Genomic DNA, 24,490 nt, shown 5'->3' with positions numbered 1-24,490 from the left:
TGTTAACACTCCAAGGGACCTCCGGGGTCACCCGCTCATCCTTCTTGTTTTAGTCAGAGGAAGCCAAGGCCTGGAGAGGCGATGGATCTTTGACCAAGGTCACACAGCTATTTCGTGGGAGGAGCAGGGCCCGGTCCCCTGCACTCTCGTGTGATTTGCAGGGGACGTCCGCTTATGTATTTCAGCAGACGGAGCTCCGGGTCATCCAACCACTACTCATAAGTATTTTGCCTGTTTGTGAAGCAGACATTCAGTCTAGATACAGGTTTGTGTTTTTTGTTGTTGTTTTTTTAATACAATTCGCTTGGGTTTTCTGTGAGATTCTGGACTTTGGCCATCTCTCATCCAATAGTCAAACGATAGAAAGGTTTCGCGTTTAGACAGAGGGCATATTGTATGTGCAGGACATGAGAAAAGTATAGAGTAATGAGAGCACAAACAGTGTTAGGGGTCTGATGCAGTGAGTGCTCTTGTGGTTGCCAAGGGATGCTGGTTGCTAGGCAGGGCACAGAGGATTCTACCAGGAGCCAAGAGGGTCTGTTCATTGTAAGAAGGTGCTGCAGAAGCTGTGAGAACCCACCACCAGCTGCTGACGGGAGAGGCTTCCCTCTGCCGCGGTTGCTAAGGTACCTGGGCGGATCCTCTGAATGGGAAGCTTTCCCGCATCTTGTGAGGCTTTACTCCTCCGAAGGGCGAGCTCAAAGGACCGAGATGGACTGCAGGAACTGGGTTCTGCTGGTGCAACAGTGGCGCTGTAATCCACCCCTCAGCCCTCGTTCCTGGATATAATCACTCTTTGTGTTCCTAAGCAATGTCTCCTTGGAGGTTTGAGGTTTTTTAGATCGAAATCACAAAAATAACGTATTTACGTTGGAAGGGACTTAGAGACGATCCAACACAATAATTGTTCAAACTCCGTTCCACGGAGCCCTGACATTTCACGAGAGGTTCTGCGTTTATTGTGCTGTTTTTTGAGTGTTTGTTTGTTTGTTTCCCCTTCCGTGTAGGATTTGAGCTGGAAAAAAATATTTCCAGTGGTTTGTTTTGTTGTTGTTGTTTTGTTTTATTTTTTTTGTTTGTTTGTTTTTAAGTTTGAAAGCACCCAATTCTAACTTAGTCTACCCTGTCCTTCATGGGTAAGGAGGCTGGAGCGCAGAGAGATGACCTTTTTGTGTTATTTTGAAATGTTGTTGGAAGAAGACCTTTGGGTTTGCTCAGCAAAATTGGGGGAGTTATTTTCACCTCCCCTCGTAGTCAAAGCTGAGCCAGTGTTGGACTGGAATTTGTGGAACGTTAGAGGAAAGAGGATGCTCTAGATGATGAATATGTCGTTAGTTTAGTGAGTACACGTCTTCTATTTATCAGTCACCTTCTTTGAGGTGTTTTTTCATTTATGCCCCCACACAAAAGATGACTTACTAAATGTAAAACAAACACAAATTAGGTTATGACTTTGGTTACGTTTAAATACAAATTAATTTATAATTCAGAGACAGTATCTTGTTAGACCACACATTCTGAGGCTCCTCTGGAAAATATGACCACTCTTAGAGGCTGTCGTGGTGATGGCAGCTGAGCTATACAGGGACCACAGGCAAAGTGAAGCTGAGAGAACTTTAAGAAAAATGGAGGACTTGGTAGGAAAAAAAACAGTTGAGTGGAGGGAGGGTAGAACAGAAAACCAATCAAATATGAATAATATGATGGTCTTAGGAAGGCAGTGTCTCCATGGCAACATGGGAGGAGTGATGGGTAAGGATGATGCTCTTCGCAATGATGATTTATGTAGATGGACCAAATAGAAGCTTAACACACAGATCCCAGCAACGTCTTTGTGGTTCTTTGTATGATACGACTTCATGGGCCCATGTCATAGTCTAGATGGAAAGTAATAAACAAGAATTCAAAATCGCCAGAGTTGGGAAACACTAAGACACCTGGTGTCCTCGTTCAGGGGCAATCATACTGCGGGAAGCGTTGAAAAGTCTCCTGTACCCAGTGGAGGAAAAGGCAGCTGTTCCCCAGCACCGGTGGTAGGAGGAGAGACACCTGGGTTGCAGCTGGACCTGCCGGCTTTGTCAGGATAGCCCAGGCTCAAGTGTGAATGGGTGGTAATCCAGCTTATTGGATCAGGATAGATGGCTCCCACGGAGAATTCTGGCCCCCATTTTGCTGCTTCCAAATTCCCTGAGACATTGAGGAAAGAGCCACATTCATTCTGTAATTTTTACAGTATTTAAGTGTAAAGGTAGGTTTCTCTTCTTTTCTCTTTTTTCTTTCTTTCCCCTTCATCTTTCCTTCCTCCTGGCTGTCCTCCGCTCTCCCTCCCCCTCATTCAGAGTTAGAATCATCTCCATGTTGGGAGACAGCTCATGATCCGGGCGGAAGCATAGCCTCACAGATCCATAATGGTGCCAAGACACTTGGCGCATCTCTTTTTCCCTTCCTGGAGCACAACCTCACATGCCCTTGATTTAACCTGTCTTTTATTTTCTAGTCAATACATATGAACTAATAGCCATCACTGGAATATTCATACACACACAAATATTCTTCTTACAATGAAAAAAAACCTTTTTCCTACTCTCTTTCTTCCTTTTTTTAACTTCCTCTTTCTCCCTTTATCCCATCCTTGCTTTCTCTTCTTTTGTCTGCTCCCTTTTCCCCTAAAATTCTCAGTACATTCAGAACTGATTCAGACTCAGATGTTATCAGAGTAAACTTTCCCTACCTGTCATGTGTAAACGTTTCCATGAATACATGGCACTGTCTTAACCTGATATGTCACCTCTGTTGCTGGTGTGAATAGAAGCTACTTTCTACTGTTTGGTCCCTTGAAACCTTGTAATTACTTGGAAATCATTCTGAGGGCTTGGTTTTGAAAATGTAAACAAGGATCATGTAACTAGAGGGCTGAGGGTATTTCAAATTAGACTCCCACACCATACGAAATGTTGAAGGATAAACTCAGTCTGCCAACAAACAAAGCAAAATACCGAGGACAGAATATAAAGAAAGAGTATAAATGGAGTCAAGGGTATATAAGCTTATATCTAAGTGTTGTATGACAAATCTATATCTAAAATCCATTTAATTAGAAATTATGTTAGAATAATTAGTTGACATTTGAAAAATTAATGAAAACCTTTTTAATACTGTATGCTAAAATTAATTCCAAGTGCATTGCAAAGTCAGATATAAAAACTAAAACCATAAAAATATAAGAATATTTGAGTGAATGTATAATCTGGAGATGAAGAAGATTTTTCTGAGTATACCCCAAAGATACAAGTCACAGAAGAGTTTTTAAAAGGATTGCGTATAGAAATGTTAAATGCCAAAAATCATTGCAAACAAAATTGAATGGAAACTAAAAACCAGGGGAAATTTACATGTACGACTATGTTTAATGTGCTTCAGATATAAATAGCTCTCCCAATCCTATAAGAAAATATAATCCCAATGGAAAACTTTGCAAAGAATATTATCAGGCCGTTCCCAAAAGAAAAGATACTAATAATCAACAAATCTATGAAAATCTGTGTGACTAATTAGAAAGAATAATGGATACCATCATCACATCAAGTTAGCAAAGCTTTTTTCTTCTGTAATAACATTGTTGATAAGGGTGTAGTGAAATGGGAACCCTCCAAAAGTCCCAGTAGAAGTACAAAGTGATACATCATTTCTGGAAAAAAAAAAATTACCTGTACAATAAAAGGGGATTTGTTAGACAGATAGTGAAACATGACAAAATACTATGTGGTCATTAAAAGTGAGAGTCTACATATATACACCCACACAGAAAGTGACAATGTATTACCAGTGAAAAAGCAAGGCACAAAGCAGTATAGAACCATGGTCTCATTTTTTCACGTAGTATATTTGCTTATTGCTATTTCTCAAACCTACTTTTTTCCTCATAATTTCCTGGAATGTTTGTTAAAATACATTTCTAATATACACGAAAACTATTGGACTGTTGTCTCCAGGAAAGATCCCAAAGAAATGTTGCTTTTTTCCAGGTCCCAGGTGACTCTTGATATAAGATAAATTGGGGAAATCCTGATCTAAGCTAATGTAATCTCTTCTGTTGCTTTATATTAAACTGAGATCCAGAGATATTCTGGGACCAGTCTAAAGTAACAGCTACGTAGGAACAGAACGGGGCGGTGGGTGGGGAGTCTGGAATTACATGTGCTGTATTCCAGATAAATGATCTGTTTTTAGAGCACCAGGCTTATTCAGACCAATATTATTAAATCAAACTCCCATCAGCCTCCTTCTATTTTGGTCAGACAGGTAACAGAACTTCTCTTCAACTCCTCTGTTTCACATTCAGTAACGATCTTTCTTTGTTGATGGCAAACGGAAAGTTTTCCATTTCCACCGTTCCCTAGCAATGTGACATTTTCAAACAGTAGCACAAAACTCTTTAAATAGAATAGATCCATTTCTACTCTATCGTGACTCAGTAACAGCCCCAGGATTCTTCTCAAACTTTCCTAAAAATGTCATCTTTGGGCTGGACTCAAGAGGAACATTTCAGCCAAGGAGACGCATTTTCCACTCTGTCAGGAATGAGCAAGCATGGGGTTGGAACATGAAGTGTTTTGCAATCCTCAGAAAAGCAATACTTCTCACCAAAACCATGGCAACAGCTCTGTGTGATGCTGTCAGAGCCTGGGATCATTTAGGAGCCTCATCTGAACCAGAGACTCGACTGAGCCCATCACCTGTGTCGGTGAGAACGGTAGGCTACGTGACTGTTGCTATGGAGACACTATGGCCAGTGATGCGGAGCTGAGGATCCCTTAGGCTGAATTACTGAGGAGGCAGGGAGCATGCAACATGCCTCATGTTCTAGTGGCTCCTGAGTCTTCATTTGGAAGGAACGCTTCCAGTGGAAGAAATACATTAAAACATAAGGTTTAACATGGCAGAAGTTACCGATTCATCCTCCAAATGGTTCCATTTGGAATTTGCACCCATGAGGCAAACCTTTAAAGTCCAAAGTTACGGTTTGAAGCTTGCTGTCCTCACTCCATGAGTCTGTGGCCTTGGATGAGCTCTTTACCCTCTCTGGGCCTTAAGAGCTGTAACATAGGGATGAGAATTCATACAACTCCAGGATGAAGGGGAGGTTTCAATGGGATGATTTATATAAAAACTTCTGTCCCAGAGCCTGGCACTTTTTGGTTCTACCAATGCCAGAGAGACAGGGAGACATAGGAAGTGACCAGGAAGCTGGAAGAATTGATCTGTGGTGAGTTACTGGCTCAACTTCTTCTATTCACTCCATTTTCTGTCCTCTGCCTTTCCCATGTCACTCTGTGTCGTGTATAACCTCTGTGTCCCCAGTCCCCTCTTGTACAAGAGTCCTACAAATCCCTCCTTCCCGATTTGCATCACCTCCCCCTAGTAACCGCTAGCCCCGAACTCGGCCAATATGTAAAGGCAGTGATGACTTTTTAAAATTTATATATTAATGCTCCTGCTCCCAGTTAAAGTTTGTTTTCTTCAAATTCTGTAACCAGAACCCAGCAGGTGGGCTTTCTCCTGAAGCAGCTGTTAGCAATATAAAACAGAAAGGTGTTTGACAGCCTTGTATAGTTTAGAAAGTGGTTAACTCATCAACCCCATCCCAATAATCCTGTGAGATGGGTTATTGACATGGTTGCTATGCACAGAGGAGAAGGCTAGGACTCACAGGCAGAGTGGCTTACTCAAGGTCACACGGCTTGGTGGAATCAAAGTTGAGTCTCTGTTTTTCCATTATCACCCTTGCTTCTTCCTGCTGCCTCCCTTCTGCATCAAAGTTCTGTCTGGGCATGTGGCAGAGGTGGTCATCTGTGTGACAAGAGAAATGTCACAATGTTTCCCTCTTTAACCTGAAACTCTGAAGGGACGTGCACAGTTGCACCTGGTCCTTCATCCTGGCTGGCTCTGCTTCCTCTGCTGGGCACAGGCAACTGACATGCTCTGGTTGCAACCCAGTTGTGTGAGAGATATTCTAGCTCCCATTCTTTTTTTTTTTTTTTTTGAATTTATTTTATTGAAGTTCCGTTCCTTTACAAGGTGCTGATTTCTGCTGTACAGGCAAGTGATTCAGTTATACATATATATACACACATTCTTTTTCAGATTCTTTTCCATTATGGTGTATCACAGGATATTGAATATAGTTCCCTGTGCACAGTAGGGCCATCCTATATATAATAGTTTGCATCTGCTAATCCCAAACTCCCCATCCTTCTCTCCCCTACCACCCCTCCCTCTTGGCAACCACAAGTCTGTTCTCTATGTCTGGAAGTCTGTCTCTGTTTTGTAGATATGTTCATTTGTGTCATATTTTACTTTTTTTTTTTTTTTTTTTTTGGCCACCCTGCATGGCTTGTGAGATCTTAGTTCCCTGACCAGGGATTGAACCTGGGCCCCAGCAGTGAAAGCACCAAGTCCTAACCCCTGGACCACCAGGCAATTCCCTGGATTCCATATATAAGTGATATCACGTGGTGTTTGTCTTTCTCTTTCTAACTTACTTCACTCAGTATCATCATCTCCAGGTCCATCCATGTGGCTGCTAATGGCGTTATTTCATTCTTTTTATGGTTGAGTAGTATTCCATGGTATACACGTACCACATCTTCTTTATCCATTCATCCGTCAGTGGACCTTTAGGTCATTTCCATGTCTTGGCTATTGTGCGTAGTGCTTCTAGATCCTATTCTTGAGCTGGGTACCCAGTGTCAGCCCCAGCTGCATGCAGGGAACCTGTTCTTGGTCCTACACGGTACTTGATCCAGAGGTTTCTATATATTCTTTTTTTTTTTTTTTTGGCCGCTCCACGCATCGTGCGGGATCTTAGTTCCCCAGCCAGGGACCGAACCCATGCCCCCCTGAAGTGGAAGCACAGAGTCTTAACCACTGGACCACCAGGGAAGTCCCTATATTCTTTACTAATCATTGAACAGGGTGATGCTTCCCTGGCTGGATAGGGTTCACACTTGTGATCATAGACTATTAAAGGAACATAGCCCCTCTGCTTCTGGGGAGGTAGGTTCTCGGGGTGGTGGCGGAACTTACTACTCACATCCTGAGATTCATTTTGCGGGAAAAGCAGCCTACAGTAGTCAAGACACATTTATTTAAAAAAAAAAAAAAAAAAGGGTGATAGAAGATCCTCCCTCCCAGGCATGAAAATCTATCATAAGTCTAGAATAATTCAAATAGTGTAGCACTGGGAGAAGAAAAGCCAGAGAGATGAGAAAATCAGAGTTGAGAGCCCAGAACTTCTGAATTAAGAAGCAGCTTGATTCGTATAAATATCTCTGTTTGTACCAAGAAAACCAAACTGGGCTAATTGTCAGTCTTGAAGAGAATTTAATAGAGTAGAGCTGGTGTTTTTATGATTAGATAAAAATCACTAACGTAAATATTGTACAGTAAAGAACAGCACATACTGATGACTCCTTTTTGTTTTAACCTTAATATTTTCTCAAATCTTCTTATTGGTTCCTAAGCAAATTATGGAAATTTCTAGAATGATATACATATTGCCTAACTCAAATTTGTCAGAATAGTTGCTGTGTGTTATTTTAACGTTAGGGGGAAATATCACATTTTTGTTTTGTTTTGTTTTGGGGGGACAGTTTCTGGCCACACCACGCAGCATGTGGGATCATAGTTCCTCAACCAGGGATGGAACCTCCACCCCTGCATTGGAAGCACGGGGTCTTAACCACTGGACCTCCAAGGAAGTCCCTATCACATTTTTTGGTCTCTTTTTGTCCTTAAATATCACACTGTAATGATTTTGATTTTTTCAATAAGGAGACAATTTTTTTAAAAAAAGAAGCAACTTGAGCACAAACATGAGTCTCAATTCTGATGACAATGGCCAAAAGAATACAAAAATAGAGAAAAAAAATTGCTTTGTTTCCGAAAGCTAAGACAGACTGACACTCAAATGCCAGAACCATAGGGAACGTATTGGGATAACGTGGCAAAGACACCAGGAACTCACGCCCTCTCACCTTCCAGAGGTAACCACGTGGCCTCAAAGGATGCGAAGAGAAAGCTCCATGGATACCTGTAATTTGTAGGTGGTTGGAACTGGGAGTGGGGGAAAGGCTTGGGCTGAAAAGCCACCCTCTGCTCAGAGTATTTTTAGCTACAGTGGAGTGGTGGAGGTTTGCCAGGAGCTCTGGGGACTCAAACGGCCACAGCAGGCTGAAAGCAGGGAGGGCAGTGCTGGTTAGTAAAGCACAGAGAGGTAGTCAGGGATGGAGGCCAGGCAATAGCTGAGGACAGCTGTGCCCAGAGGGAAAGGCCGGTAGTAGTTCGCTTTCTGCGCCGGTGTCAGGGCTCTCCCACATGCAGCAGGAAGCAGGCACGGAAAGGGATGTGGTCATTCAGTCTCTACCTCTAGCATCAGAGCTTTGCCAAACCTGGAGAAGAAGCCTCCCAGGGACAGATGTCACTGCCAAGATCATCCTGCCCTTGACTGTCTGGCCTCTTCCTGTAGGCTGGGAGTGCTGAACTGGCAGCCAGGCTACCAGTTTCATTGGAGAGAAGGATAGCAGCAGCTTCCGAGTGATAAAAGCAGCAAAGCCAAGGGCACCGGGAAACCCAGCCACACTTTGCTTAGCTAGTGAGAACAGCAGAACAGCCTCTCAGGAGGGTTCTTTTTGCTTTATGGACCAGAAGCCTTCAAACAATTCCACTTCTAAGAGTGTATCCTAAAGTAATATCCTGAGGACATGGCCCCAAATTAACTACGAAGATAATGTCTGCTTCTGTTTTACATGGTAAAATATGGGGAACAAACTAATTGTTCAGCAATAGGGATTTGGTTCAGTCACTTGTGGAGTAACCAAAAAATGAAACACTATGCAGCTTCTAAAACAGTCTCTTTTGAAGGGTATTCAATGGCATCAGAATTTATCTGTGATACATTATTAAAAAGAGCAGCTAATGAAGGAAAACTTACAATGTGATTCCACATAAACATATAGGAAAAAGGACCTCAAGTACATGAATCAAGTATTAATAATAGTTGTCTCTAGTTCAGGGATGAGTTTTTTTTCCTGGAAGCTTTTCTGTGTCCTGCAGTGTTTCCACATTAAGTTCATATTGCTTTTCCTCTCCACCCTTTATCCCTCTAGGTTACATTCTAAGAGAATGGCTCAATCTTGCAGTTTACTGATTTATTTTTAAACTATATTCATTCAGCCACCCCCTTGAGTGTGTTTCTTTTAATGAACTGTTTTACTTTGACCTTTGGTTTATTTTTTACTTTTTGATTGTAGTAAAACAGATAAAATTTACATTTTAATCATTTGTAAGTGTACAGTTGGTGGTATTAAACATACGTATGGATGTACAACCACCACCACCATCCATCTTCAGATCTTTTTCATTTTGCAAAACTGACAGTCATACTCATTAAAACAGTAACTTCCCATGCCCTGGTCCCCTTATCCCCTGGAAATCACCGCTGTTTTCTGTCTCTGTGAACTCAACTACTCTGAGTCCTCAACCTCGTGTAAGTGGCATCGGGCAGCGTTTGTCCCTTAGTGACTAGTTTATTTCACTCAGCATAGTGTCTCCAAGGGTCATCGATGTGGTAGCAGGTGTCAGAACCTCTCTCCTTGTTAAGGCTGAATGATATCCTACTGTGTGTCTCTACAACCTTTTGTTTGTCCATGCATTCATTGATGGACACATGGGTTATTGCCACCTTTTGTTTACGGTGAATAATGCTGCTGTGAATGTGGGTGTATCAGTGTCTCTTCTCGTCTCTGCTTTCACTTCTTTTGGACATATACTCAGAAGTGGGATTGCTGGATCATAGAGTAGTTCTATTTTAATTTTTTGAGGAGCCACCATGCTGGTTTCCATAGCAGCTAAACAATTCTACATTCTCAGTAGCAGTGCACAGGGTTCCAGTTTCTTCACATCCTCATCAACACTTGTTATTTCCCATTTTTTTAACAATAGCCATCCTAATAGGTATGATTGGTTATTATGACTGGTTATTTTATTTTTAACTAATGAAAATTATCTTGCCTGTCTCCGAAAAAGATCTGCTCCATTTGTTCACACTGTTCTGTTGAAGCTTAGAGTCTTCCTTTCATGGTGCTAACCGTCCTCCCAGGTTAGGTGATTCTGGAGTGTGCCCTCACATATGCCCTGTGGATACCTGTTAGACTGTCTGATGTACAGGTGAGCACCATCTATGAGGAGAAGACACACTGCTCCACAGTCTGAAGCCTACCACTGTGTCTCCCAAGATGACGTGTTTACTGCTCCGACCTGGAGACAGTTTCATCCCACATAATCAGTGCCTGGTCCAATGTGTGGAGGGGTACAGGACATAGTAGGGGCAGACCTCTTGCTTTGGTACCCCAATTAACAATCCTGTTACATTGAGCCTCAGACCCCCTTCTGATCCAAGGCTAGGAGGATTCTTGGCATGGCTTTCAGTCACTCACTTATATATGTCTTGGGATGAGTTTTCCAATCCAGTCAATTCCATATTCATTTCCATATTCAGTTCCAGTCCACTGAGGAATCCCCCTTTTCTTTCCCTGTGCAGGTATAGATTTTTTAAACTATAACTTCTCTTATTTATAGGAATCAGTTGTGTACTCCATCTGCCATCTTGCAGCAGGAAACATTTACTACTTTTGCTGCTAAGAAGAGAGAAGAGGATAAGAAGTGTAAATTAGTATAAATTAGAACTTAGCACCTAGAAACAAATCATAGCGTATATTAGAACTTTAATAAATGACGAAGGTGACGTTACAAATCAGTGAGCAAAGGAAAATTCTTTAATAAATGGCAGAGATATATGTAGTTTGCCAACTATTTGGAATAAATTAAAGTTATAGTCTAGCCTCAAACCATATATCAAATTCCACATGTGGGGATATGTATATATATACTTCTCTCTTCCTTCATATCACCAAATTCTTCCAATTTTTTTTTTTGTTCAAAAGTGTTTTCATATTTTTCTCTTTCATTTTCAGTTCTATTACTTTAATCCACTCAATCTAAGTCAAAATAGCTTCATATCTAGAGAACTGAAGCAGACTTCACAGTGGTTGACACTAATAATGGGATATATCTATAAACATTTTCCTTTATTGGATTAAGATCTATGATATTAAAATACAAAAAAATTGAGGATTCTTACTTTTGGCATAGTATGTAGAATATGGAAGTTATTTGATGGAAAACTTGGAAACTAACTTATTCCAATCACAATATTTTGATAGAATTTACTAGTAAAACAATTTTTTGGTAATCAGTGTAACTTATTTATTAAGTATCGCACATTCAGATATATGTTTCTTCTGTATCAATTTTGGTAAGTTGTAGTTTTCAAGAAATTTTATCTAAGTTGTCAAATTTATTGGCACAGATTTGTTAATGATATTTTTCTATTATCCTTTTTAATGTCCAGGGTCTGTAGTAATAACTCATTTTTTAATTCCTGATATTGGTAAAATTTATCTTTTTCTTTTTTTTTTTTTTTCTTGATCAGTCTAGTGAAGGGTTTATCAATTTTGTTGGTCTTTGCAAAGAGCCAGCCTTTGGCTCTGTTAATTTTCTCGGGTACTTGTCTGCTTTCGTTTTGAAATTTGATTTCAGCTTTGATCTTTATCATTCCCTTCTACTTACTTTGGGTATACTTCTTTTTTAGCTCACTAAGGTAGAAACTTAGGTCATTGATTATTTAAATCTTTCTCCTAATCTAACAGAAGCACTTAAGACTCTTAAGTTACCCTCTAACATTGCTTTAGCTGTATCCCATAAATTGAAATAGGTTGTATATTTATCATTCAGTTCAAAATATCTGTAATTTCCCTTGTGATTTCTTTTTTGACCTATGAATTAATTTAGAAGTTATCACATAGTATTTTCCGAAATAGCGTATTGCTTCCAATTTCTAATTAATTCCAATGTGATCAGAGAAATACTTCATATGAGTTCAGGGTTTTTTTCTAGTTTATTGTAACTTGTTTTGTGGTCTAGTATATCTTGGTGGACGCACTACGCACACTTGAGAAGACTGTTTATTATGTAGTTATTTGGTGTAGAGCTCTGTAAGTATAAATTAAATCAAGATAGTTGATATTGTGTTTCAAATCTTCTACGTCATTAGTAGTTTTTTTATCTAGTTCTACCAGATGTTGAGAGGGATCTACGATGATTTTGAAAATGTCTCTCCCTTTAATTCTGTCAATTTTTGCTTCATGTATTTTGTGGCCCTTATTAGATGCCTGCCCATTTATAATTGCGAGGTCTTCCTGATGAATTGTCTTTTTTTAAAAAATTTATTTTATTGGTTGTGTTGGGTCTTTTTTTGCTGTGCGCGGGCTTTCTTTAGTTGCGGCAAGTGGGGGCTACCCTTTGTTGTGGTGCGTGGGCTCCTCATTGCCATGGCTTCTCTTGTTGTGGAGCACGGGCTCTAGGCGCATGGGCTTCAGTAGTTGCAGCACATGGGCTCAGTAGTTGTGGTTCACAGGCTCTAAAGCGCAGGCTCAATAGTTGTGGCGCATGGGCTTAGTTGCTCCACAGCATGTGGGATCTTCCTGGAGCAGGGATCGAACCCGTGTCCCCTGCATTGGAAGGTGGATTCTTAACCACTGTGCCACCTAGGAAGCCCTGAATTGTCTTTTTTATAATTATGAAATGTCCCTTCTTTATCTCTTTGACTTAAAGTTTATTTTAACTGATATAGATATGGCCATTCCACTTTACGATTACCATTTGTATGGTGTATCTTTTTTCCATCTATTTGTTTTTAACCAGCCTGAGTCTCTATGTATAAAGTGTGTCTCTTGTAGACACCTTTCACTGAACATTACTTTTTTTTTAATCCCTTCTGATAATCTGTCTTTTGAGTGCTTAAACCATTAATATTTAATGTAATTATTGATTCTTTGAATTTAGATCTACCACTTTATTACCTTTTGTCTGTCTGTCCCTCTACTTTTTGTTTCCAATTTCCTCATTTCTTGTCTTTTTTTGGATTATTTGAATATTTTTTAACATTCCACTTTAACCTATTGATTTTTTAAAATTATACCTTTTTGCATTTTTATTTATTAGTTGCTCTGGGGATGACAATATACATAATTAATCTTTCACAGTCTACCTGTAGTTACTGTTACACCACTGCATGTAAAGTGTAGAAACCTTGCTGTCACAAAGGGCCCTTTATGTTAAGTTGTTATCTGTATTCCGTCTACGTGCCTTACAAACATCACAAGACAATGATGTGACTTTTCTCTAAACAGTTATATATATACATATGTGTACATGCATATATATTTCTTAAACTTAAGAAGAGGAAAATCTTTAAAATTTGCCCAGCTAGTTACCATTTCTGATATACTTTAGTCATTCTTGAGTATCCGGGTTTCTTTCTGATATCATTTCCCTTCAGCCTGAAGAGTTTTCTTAAGCATTTATTGTAGTAAAGTCTGCTGGCAACAAATTATCTCATTTCCCCTTTACCTGAACATATCTTTATTTTGCCTTCATTCCTAGAGGATATTTTCTATTCTGGGTTGACTGTTTTTTGTTTTGTTTTCATTTCATTTTATTTTCTGGACTCCATGATTTCTGCTGAGAAGTCTGTGGTTATTTAAATCAATGTTTCCCTTTGTGTAATGTGCTGTTTTTCCTGGCTACTTTCAAGATTTTCTCCTTCTCTTTGGTTTTCAGCCATTGGATTATGATGTATCTAAGTGTGGTTTTCTGTAACTATATCTGGTTTAGGGCTTGTTGAACTTTCTGAATCTGTAAGTTTCTGGTTTTCACCAAATTTGGGGAGTTTTGGCAATTATTTATTTTTCTGCTCTCTTTCTGGGACTGTAATTAGCTGATGTTAGACTTTTTAATATTGTGGTACAGGTACGTGAGGCTCTGTCCACTTTTCCCGTCATTTTTCTCTCTTCTTCAGTTTGCTCCATGTTCAAGTGTACTGATTCATTCCTCTGATACTCATTCTTTTTTTTAGGCCTTTCAGTGAATTTTTCATTTCAGATATTCTACTGTTAAGTTTCTTATTTCCGTTTGATTTTATGTGTTCTGTTTTCTTGGTGAGATTTCCTATCTTTACATTCATTTCAAGTATGTTTTCCTTTACTTCATTGAAAATAACTATAGTCCTTGTCTGATAATTCCAACCATCTGGGTCATCTCAAGGTTAACATCTCATTATTGTCTTTTCCATTTAGAATGGGTTACATTTCCCTAATTCTTTGTGTGTAGAGTAATTGTGGATTGCATCCTGGACATTGTGAGTGTTACACATAGACTCCTGTGGTCCTCAAGAGAATGCAGATGCTTTTCTTTTAGCACACAATTAACCCAGTTAGAGTCCCACTCTAAGCTCCCCCTTGCCTGTGTGCACAGAAGTTCAAATTCCAGTTTAATTTTAAGCCTTTGCTGTGCTGCTTTGAATCTGTCCCATGGAAACATCATTAAGGGATCAAGCTGAAACTTGCAGAGACTCACACATGGAGTCAGGGAACCCCAGCTCCTTCTCCAGCTCACTCCCTTGCTGATTTCCCCCTCACTCTCTGCTGGTCGGCCTTGGTTGTCTGGGCACCTTTCCCTGATTCCTCTGGCCAGAAAGGTGAGCAGGTTTTCTATTGGAGTTTTAACTGCCTATGACTTGCCACTTCATAACGATAGGCCACCCTCAAGGCAAAGCCCCCTCCACCCCCCAAGTGGGAAACTCACCCCCACATAAGTCACTTCTCCAAGTTTCAACTCCTCCCTACAATCTGCCTGATGTTGTTACTCTTCAGAATCCGCAGGTAATTATCTTTAACATTTTGTTGAGAGTCTACAGGTTTTATTCGTGAGAGGGTTGGTCTGAAGGAGGGCTTGAATAATAAACTCTCACGTCGTTTTCATTTATCCACAAAGTACAATAACGTAGTCTGCTTTGTTGTCCAGGCCTAAGATGGAGTCCTGCGAGGCTATTCAGTGAACATAGTCTAGCCATCAAGTATAATGAAAAGTGATCCAGCAACATTGGCCTTTCCCAAAGGAGGCTGCTGAGAAGCCAATTCAAAGCCCATAGCAACACTTTTTACACTTGCCTCTCTCTGTTCCTCTCTCAGGATATCTGATGGTGCATTTGCTCTGGAGCATCCCTCTGAAACACTAAATAAACTCGAACACCCGCCGTATATCCTTTTTATTTTCCTTCTCTTCTCCCCATTCTAATTTTATCTTCATAAAAGCAATGCTTGTTCTCTCTTTTCATTACAAGGTGATTGAACCAGTCCCTCTCTTTGAAAATTTCTGCTCTTTCTGTTCTTATCCTGAGCGGCTTAAACCCAGGAACCAAGATGGCAAACTCAGGACCTCCCTGAGAAAATGTAAATGTCAAAAGATGGATTTTTTTAGGGGGAAGGGAGTGAAGAGAAGGAGAAAATCATAAATATTACACTCATAATCTATGTATATATCATATATGTATAACTACGTATGCATATAAATATATATATGTGATGCATATAACCTGTGCTGCAGGTAGCAACATAAAGTCTTATCATTTATAATTTGGACGATTTTCAGCGTTTTAATTTTTCTAATCCAAGTATGACTCAACTAGCCCTTCTCTGAATTTCCAAGTGAATTCTAGACACTTATAATACTACCATTTATTGATGACTTGTGGTGTCAGGCACCCTGCTAAGAAACCTGAATACGCTGTTTAATCAAACTATGTAGCAATCCTGCGAGGTAGGCATTGTTCCCATTTACAGATGAAAAACCTGAGGGTCAGAGAGGTTGAACAAGTTGCCCAGAGTTACCCACCCAGGAAGGGGCTAGAGATGGGATTTGAACCCAGGTGAGGCTCGAAAGACCAAGCTTTCTTTACTCTGTCTCCTCTTTGGAAATCACGGCCAGATTTCCAGCAGCGTTTGATGGTATCCCGCTCCCAGGTGGTGTAGCAGGGGGAGGCAGAGCATGGTGCTGTGAAAGTCACGTTCACTTCACAGAGCAGACGCATCTTCTCGTCTCTGGTTGTTACCCACTTGCTGCAAAACCCTGCAACCCCCTCAGCTTCTCGCATCCTTCCTTCTCCACGTCTACAACGAACACACAAGTGTCCTTCACACAGGCTTTCAGAACTGTTCTAGAAATAACGTGAGACGAGTGGTGCAAAAAAGGTATGAGGCAACTAGAAATGATTGCAATCAGTCTTAGCCCAACTCACAAGATAACACTTCCTTTTCTAAGTTTTACAGTTACGGCTTCAACAGAGAAGGACCCAAGAGCAGCTGGCTAACCAAGGCATCATACCACGTGAGTAGCTTGTGTCTCTTATTGACTGATCTCTACCGTGGGACCGTGCAATTTGGGAGCTGGAAAGCACCTCAGAGGTCATAGTCTAATTCCATGCATCCATCTCCCCAGATCCTCACAGACTCTGTGTCAGCAGGAATCCCTGCTGGTGGCTTTGCCCCAAATACTGCTCGCCCGCAAGGACTTCCCTTTAATCATAGAGGTTGTACCTAAAATTCCAATGTGGTGGGTTTGCTTACAGGACAAACACAATTCCATGGGCATCCCTCACCCTCTCCAACTTTTAGAGTTGGATATAATCACTGTTTTCAATGGAAGCATCAATCACATCACCTTTTTCTCACCTCCTGGGTTTCACTTCTGTTTGGGGACTTGAGTCCACAATTAATTGAATATTGTCAAGTGCTTCCTTTCTGGAACAATGAGCGGCAATACCATCCTAGTGTAAATGGTATAACGGTGAATTACTGGCCATCATTTGCGTCAAAGAAAAAGGATTATCATATCTTTTAGCAGTTATGTTTGAAATTCCCTGCCAGTTTAGCAGTTGAAACTAACTTTTGGTTAGCTCTAGAAACAGGAAAAATTCTGGATAAATGGAATTACTGTGTAAGCTCCTTTAGGTGACACTTTCTAACTTCTTCCCCCAGCAAAACTTGAAAATCAAGACCCATAATGACTCTTGCAGAAATCCAGGTCCTTGACATGACTGTGACTTCAGAGCTGAACATGCAACAAGTAAACATTTGCCCTTGATAGAATGTCCTGCAGGTAGTAACCTTGATGCCCTGTGATCCAAGGCCTAAACATTTTAAATGTAGTCTGTGCCCCAGAACCAGAACCGAGAATATTTCAAGCCCTTTCCTTTGGTAATTCAAATGCAGTTCTTTGTTCACAGATAAGCCCTACAAAGAATAACCAGCAGGCGACCTTATGGCAGAACAACTCTTTTAGAGGTTTGCTAAGCACAAAAGAAAGATCTCACCCTGCATTTGAAAGGCTGCTGCAATAAAATGCACAGTTAGGATGAGAAACCAAAGGTGCAAGTCTGTGTGGCCTGTTTCATCTTAGCCCAGCAGGGCAGGTGCTAAAACACATGAGAGACCATGAGTCTGCAGACTTCACATCAGATAAACATGTTTGCACTCCAAGCTGAGCAGGCCAGTCTTTTTCTGAATCCTGTTGCAGACGTGAAGAAACGAATTTGTTTAATCACTGTCTAGAAGAACAATTCACTAAGTATGGAGTGGAGACAGTGTAGATCCACCAGGATCCTCTCAGCAGACCACAGTCTCTACCCCGTGCCCTCGAAACTAAGATGAGCATGTCAGTTTCAGTGGGATTAAAATAATCTCTTCCTTCATGGGTGTTTCTTTCCCTTAATTCTGGAAAGGCAGTCAGAGTATAGAGACCTGGTACCTTTGCATCCCCTCAAGCCATTCACAGCTGATTTAAAGCTTAACCCACGTGCTTAAATAATCCAAGCCTGGGTGTTGCAGCTGGTGTTTGGATGAGAATAAACTTTTTTTTTTTTTTGAGGTTTCTGGGGTTAAGTTTGAGGAAATCAGTAAAACACCTAATAAAAATAGGAATGAACCCGATGGTACATTTTTACATAACACCCTTATGTAAGTTGTGCAAGCTAAATGTCCATTTGCGGAGTAGAGTCCAATGAAGATACAATATTTTGTTCTCCAGGATTTCCAGAATCAAATAGTGTACATGTTAACCAAATACTGCATGACAGAAATTTTGCATCCATAGCCCATTGTATCATTAAGATAATTGCTAGGAGAAAGTCCTAAGAGTAATGCAATGATAGTTTCTTTTTAATTCAGCAAAATGAGAAAGGTTGATTAAACGTCCTCAACTTTCCATAGTCTTTTTCCATAGTCCTCCATAGTCTTCTCTCCAGACTTCCCAAGGGTGTCATCGATTCTGCTGTGGAAAAAAGTCAAAGCCACAGCAGGTGCACCCTGCAGGCCCAGCCCATAGACCTTGATGAGCTAGTACTTCTGAGGAAGCCAGACCCAGATGAGCCTCTGCACCTGCTGAGAGATTAGGGGCTGAGATGATACCCTCATCAACCCAGAGATGAAGCATGCAGTCTGTTCACTCAGCCCCCCAGGGGTACGTGTGTAAAGGCAGCCACTCCAGAGAAGGAAACAGGAGCCCAAAGTCTCAGGGTCCTTTCAACCCAATCAAATTCAGCATGTTTCACGATGAACCGGCCTCACTGCAGGGTGTTGTGCCGGGGGCTGTGGGGACCACAGTGATGAGCAAGCCCGTCCTTTGGAGAGACTCGAGATTTTAGGGGAAAAGGTGACAAGAAACACACAAAGTATGATTCAAGGTGAAACTAGTTATGTTTTACAAGAGGGCTTTTTATGTCTTCATTCTATCATTTGGATTTCTTGAAGCAGAAGGAAAGAGGAAAGGAGGAAGGAAGGAGATAGAATGGAGGAAAGCAAAGCCAGTAGTCACTGGAGATCATCGAATTGCACGATTTTCAGTGTTTTTCATAGGTTAAAGACACTGTATATGTACAGGCCGGAACAGGGTCGGGGCCTCTTCACCATTCACTCGGCCCCCCTCATCCCTCCTAGACAGCCCTGATTATCCTTGCCAGAGGAATGGTCTTCTTCAAAGAGTCTGAAAATCCCTGCTCTAGTCCAAATCTCACTGTCTTTAACCTTCATGAAACCGAGATTGGAGAGGCCTAAAAGACTTGATTTCAACTACCCAAAGCCAGGGCTCAAAGTGGCCCTATTTACAAACCTGAACTTCAAGAATTTAAATGCATGTGTGATAAAATTATTAACACAGCCTCACGTTATCCATAACATTGGAAATAATTACAGTGCTCCCCCGAATTTTCAAAGTGCTCATAAATTGTGTAAATGGAAAGCTGATGGCCAAGTGAATCTCTATTATGTTCTTATCGGACAGCTCAGCTGTTTTTAGCCGGTGGATGGAAACACCTGCTCTCCTTGGGCAGAACTAGTCTTAAGTTGTACATTAGGTTAAATCCCAAGGGCACTGTCCATTGCAAGAAATGCAGTCCACTCCTAGTGCGGCAGAGCTGAGGCCAGAACCCGTGTCTTCTGATCCTGGTGTAGGGCTCTTGGCTCAAATATTCAAAAGGAATCACTCGGACTTTAAAATCACTTCCTTAAGTTTCTATCATCAAGCACGTTGTGGCCAAAAAAATTCCGTTGGAATTTGGGAAAATAAAAACACGTATATGTGAAAATGCCAAGGAAAAGCCCATGGTTTTAATGAGACAGCTTTGGGTTCTACATCGTAATCTACATCTCACCATGACCAAGAATGAATGGAAAATTCCGCTGAGATTGCTCTATGAGCTGATCTCACTTCAACTGCACCATCAACTGGTGATTAAGTAGGTTTCTCCTCCACTGACTCCAGTGGGACCATGTGTGATTTTCAGTTGACTAGTGAAACTGGTCCGCATGGATTGAGTTTAATTTCTTCCTCCTTCATGGGCTTACATCCTGCAGGTTTTAGAGCTGCTGATGAGTAGCAAACAGGCCACCGCAGTCAGAGAACCAGATTCTCTTTCCTAATCCCCCTTCATCCCCTTTCTTAAGCAGGTGCTCATGTCTTGCTTGTATATATGATAGGTGTAGGATTTTCCCCTTCTGGTGCTTTGAATGCACTTAAAGGCATCGCTCCTTGAAGTCAGTCAAGGAAGGCAGGGTTCTGAGGTAGCACAGAGCCCCTAGAACAACTTCAAACAGTGGGAAAGGGTTCTCAGGCCAGAAGCATGGGCCCAGGCTGGCTTCTAAAATTGCTTTCATATTTATAGTATCAGTGGTGGAATTTGCATTTTCAAAAGGCATGAAATCTGAGTGAAATAGCCTCTCGACACTAACGTAGAGATAGTACTTTAAGATTTTATTATTTGAACTCCCCTCAGAAATGCTGCCTCTGAATCTTAAAATGGAAATTTCGAATTGCCTACTTGTCACCGTCAACTGGAATTCAGAGGGGTGGCTTTACTGTTCTTCCCTGCCAGGCTCAGGGCTGCAAGAGGATAGCAAGCTTCTCTTGTTTTCTCTCGCCTTTGGGACAGAGCCCAGCCTCCTCCCCTGCAGACCTGTGGGCGGGGCTTGGATCTGGTCATCACTTCTCATGCAGATTTTCTCCACTGTCTTCTTTTCTTTGGTCATCACTCTCCAGGGTAAAATCTTAAATATTAACCATTTTATTCCAACCACTTCAGAAGCCTTAGTGCAGAAAGACAATCAGCTTTGAGTTTTTGATTAAAAAAAAAAAAAGATCATAGAGCAATTCATTAAATATTTCGACCATCTGCTGGGAGAACGTCCCTATGGAACCCAGAGGAGTCAGTCATGAATTCTGTTTCAAAGCGCTTAGAGTCTAGATGGTTCCCCAAGTCGCCCCTATTTAGCTACTAACCCCATCAACAATACTGGACAGTGTCTCACCACTACACGGGGTGCGTTTCTGGGAGAATTGAAGGAAAGAAATGACTTTCTCTCCCTAGTACAGTGGGGCTGATCTATATGAACCCAGGGGAGAGAGGCGGGAACATTGAGTTTGTTCTCCTGGAGTACAGAAAACGAGATTAGAGAACTGAAGTGGATTACAGAGGCCCAGGGGCCCAGAGAGGCTGCAGCTTCTCCGCAGAGACCCAGAGAAAGCACCGCTGGCCAGAAAGAAATGTCTGTGCAGCCTGGTTCCATGGTCTGATCGATGTCAGTGATGGAAAGATACAATGAGCTGTCTGTGAATGGTGCTGCCTTTATTTGTTTTGCAGACTAATCCAAGCCTCAGCAACCACATACTTACTGCAGAGCCTTGGTAAATCCCTGAATTCTGTGGTCCTCCTCCTGAATAGCAAGAAGAATGATGGGGCAATTCCTGTACCCACAGCACATGCAGCTTCCTGATAGTTTTGAGAAGTTGACGGGGCAGACTCTTCCTTCCTCTCCTCAGTGCCTTCATCTGACTTGGCTTCTCCCCACAGCACCCTGCCTACCACACACTGTTGGCTGTTTGAGCAGAACACGGCACGAGGGTTTCCTCTGTCCCTCCTCCCTTCCTTCTAACATCTCACATTCAGAGACAGGAAAAGGCACCCCGGATTTTCACGCCAAGCCCATTGGCATCCAAAATCCTCACTTCTTTCTCCCCCCGCCCCTTTGATTTTCTAGTTCCTTGCCCCTCAGAAACCAGTAAACCAGTAAACCAGTGATGAAAGGCACCCTTTGAATTTGTCTTTGGACCCGTCTGAGAAATTCCAAAGTATTCATGTGTGATGCGTTAAGTTCTCCAAGTGTGCACGCCAGGCCTTAAATATTACAGAGCTCCACTGGGAAAATGCACTCTTTTCAGACCCCTAGGACTATCGTTTGGGTGCTGGATAGGCAATCTGTTGCCAGCCTAAAGAGATAAGACAATTTCCAAAACATTATCACACACCCAGAGCTTGGATCCCGTTTGTTTGGAAGAAAAATGCTCACGGTCCAATTTGTCTTTAAAAGCAAAGCCAAGAGGACAAGCATTACTAAACCCATTGTATAAGTGGGAAACTGAGAACACAGGAGAACTATCAGGCTTGTTCAAGGCTGTACCAGAAACAGACGGCAAAGCAAGAACAAAGCCCAGAGGGGTGCCTCCCAAAATTTTAGCCTCCCAAGACTCGCTTAATCATACCCATCACTGCCATGGGTCTCGTGTTTGAATTCGCTTCATCTTCCTCCCAAAGAACCCTACGTATAGGAATTATTAACCCATATATCTCTTTAATTAGTGGTGTATAAACTTACCAGCCAGTGCTTTTTGAGAAGAACAACCAGCTCTAAACCAAGTCGTTCTGATTCTAGGCAGCAAGTAGGAAAAGCGGCAGTTTCATTAAACTAAGCAGCCTTTCTCTGGGCAAACACACCCTTTTTCTTCAGCTTTTTGAAATACTGAGAAATCAGTCCTAGACCTCATTCCCCCGTTTTGAACTCTCAGGTTCCACGGACTCTAGGTCAGGACCCACTGGCCTCGGAAATGCCAGAGCACCAGGATCACCCGGAGGGCTTGTTCAAACGCAGACTCCTCCGTCCCTCTACCTCCCACCCGAGCTTTGGATTCTGTAGGTCTGGGGGGAGCCTTGAGAATTGGTATTGCTGACAAGTTTCCAGCTGGTGCTTGAAGATGCTAGTCCGGGGGCCACACGTGGAGAACCATTGCTCCATCTGCTGCCCAAGACACTGGCTCTTCGACGCTGCCTCTTGGTCCTTGTCCGTATCCCCGGGGAGCTGGGTTCTCCCCGCTCCAAGCCTGGCAGTGAGCGGCCCCAGGAGAGGAGTCAGGCCCTGCCTCTGCCACCAGAGCTGCCAGCAGCCCCAGGACCCCTACCCTGTGAGAGTCCCTCTCCCTAGCAGGTTGTCAGCGGACCTGCAGCCAGTTTTCTCCTTTTTCTGGGCTTCTGTTGGAGGCAAGAGGTTAGAAGCAGGGGACCACAGGAGGCCCGTTCTTATCTTGGGATCTTTTCCCGAGCTCTAAGTAAGCAACTGTTTATACACACAGCTGACCCAAATTAGCTGGAGTTGCGGGGACAGAAATAGGAATAGCCCATAACTAAACTCCGCCGCGAGGACATGAATTCCCCTGTGAGAAGCGATTCATCTTCCTCTGGGCGGAACGAGTTAGATGTGTGGCTGACTGAATTTACAACTGTATTTTAATTTGAAATCACACTGACTTATTTTTTTTTTAATTTAGAAATCCAAATTCGTTTTCAATCCTAAATGTCAACGTCCCTTAAATACAAAATTTTGCCATTGGATACTCGCAGGGTTGGCAGCAAAGGAGGTCCTTTTTTCCAAAGAAGTTAACTGGGGTGGGGGAGGGCATTGTGGCTTTTGCTGGCCCTCAGGGCAGGTGGCTAAAACTCGCATTCTCTGCAGGCACAGAAAAGGCAAATGTCAATCACAGGGCCCATGGCAGGCCAAGTGGTGCCCCTCGTAACTCCCCTTGAGCCCTGAAAAGAAGAGCCTGGGGGGAAATCCAGTAGATGGATTTTTTTTAGCTTCCTTCCCAAGTCCTTGCTAAATGGCCATAGCCTCTCCCACCCTGTGGCAGAAGGTTCCAGAAAACCCTTTTGCTCCTGGCATCAGAGAACTGGACTGTACAGTCCCTTCACAGGGGAGTAGTTAACACCAAGAAGCGATGAATTACAGCTCTGCAAGCTAAGATACAGGAAATGCAGCGTTTCATAGAAGAATCAAAAAGCTCCGCAAATAAGAATTGAAAAGCCTCAGGGATAAGAGAACCAGATAAATTCCCCCTAAATCCTAAACCCAATTAAAACCAATTGAGATTGGAATGTAGGCGCAATCTCAAGACAGACTCATGCTCTTCCCGTAGGGTTGCTTCTCAAGGAAAAGGATGTGTTCCTCTTTTTAACCACTTAATAAGACCACACTAAAATCAACTCCTTTTCTGGATTATGTAAGAGATTAAGCCACACCAATATATAACACCTACTTAGCTGACCACCAGACTGTTAGACAGAGGTCTGAACCTATGGGTTCAGATTGTACAGACTCACCAGGGCCCACTGGACCTCCAGCAGAATCATAGGATCTCATTGCCTGCGGGGAATGAGAGATGGCTTCAGAATTCTATCAAGATACATTGCAGCTGTAGTCAAATGCAAATAAAGGCCAGCCTCCTGACTCAGGATGAGGGCCAGACCCAAATCAGAGAACATGCACGAGCAAGCAGTGCGGCAGGCCTGCTCATTTTCCTGGGTGATTCCTCAGAGCCACTGAGTGGGGAGACGGGGAGTGGGGAAGAGCCCATTGAAAAGGGCAGGGTTGGCAGAGAGGCTTATTTCAAGAGTGAAAGGCAGCAGAGAGAAACCGGGGGCGTTAGATCAATGGGAAATATGATAGTCCAGCAACAATCAATTCTTTTTTTCTTATAAGCAAGGAAGCCTCTTAGTCTCTGGTCAGATTGCGGAGAATAGTGCTTGTCTACTTTCCTTGGCACAAGGCCGCCAGCTGGGACGAATCTGCGTGTTCCTCTGGTCAACATTGCAGATGTCGGGGTGAGACAGAAAGACTTGGAGAGAGATGCCTTAGTAGCTTCCCGAGTGGAGTCT

At 42.2% G+C, this 24,490-nt stretch overlaps 1 protein-coding gene across 2 annotated transcripts in view; it reads left to right on the top strand.

Moving 5' to 3' along the window:
- MYOCD (myocardin) overlaps positions 1 to 24,490 on the top strand; it is an 88,858-nt gene that overhangs the window by 17,289 nt on the left and 47,079 nt on the right. Inside the window, exon 2 of one of the 2 annotated variants that reach the window (XM_057715452.1) lies at positions 16,279 to 16,344. In XM_057715452.1, coding sequence (XP_057571435.1) covers positions 16,279 to 16,344 — 66 coding nt within the window. Of the gene's footprint in view, positions 1 to 16,278; positions 16,345 to 21,181; positions 21,193 to 24,490 lie in introns of those variants that run through there. The other variant, XM_057715453.1, reaches the window with a different exon arrangement.

This window comes from Hippopotamus amphibius, chromosome 17 (genome assembly GCF_030028045.1).
Source record: "Hippopotamus amphibius kiboko isolate mHipAmp2 chromosome 17, mHipAmp2.hap2, whole genome shotgun sequence".
Lineage (NCBI taxonomy): Eukaryota > Metazoa > Chordata > Mammalia > Artiodactyla > Hippopotamidae > Hippopotamus > Hippopotamus amphibius.
Note: the sequence above shows the minus strand (reverse complement) of the source record. Positions and strands in the feature narration are given on the sequence as shown.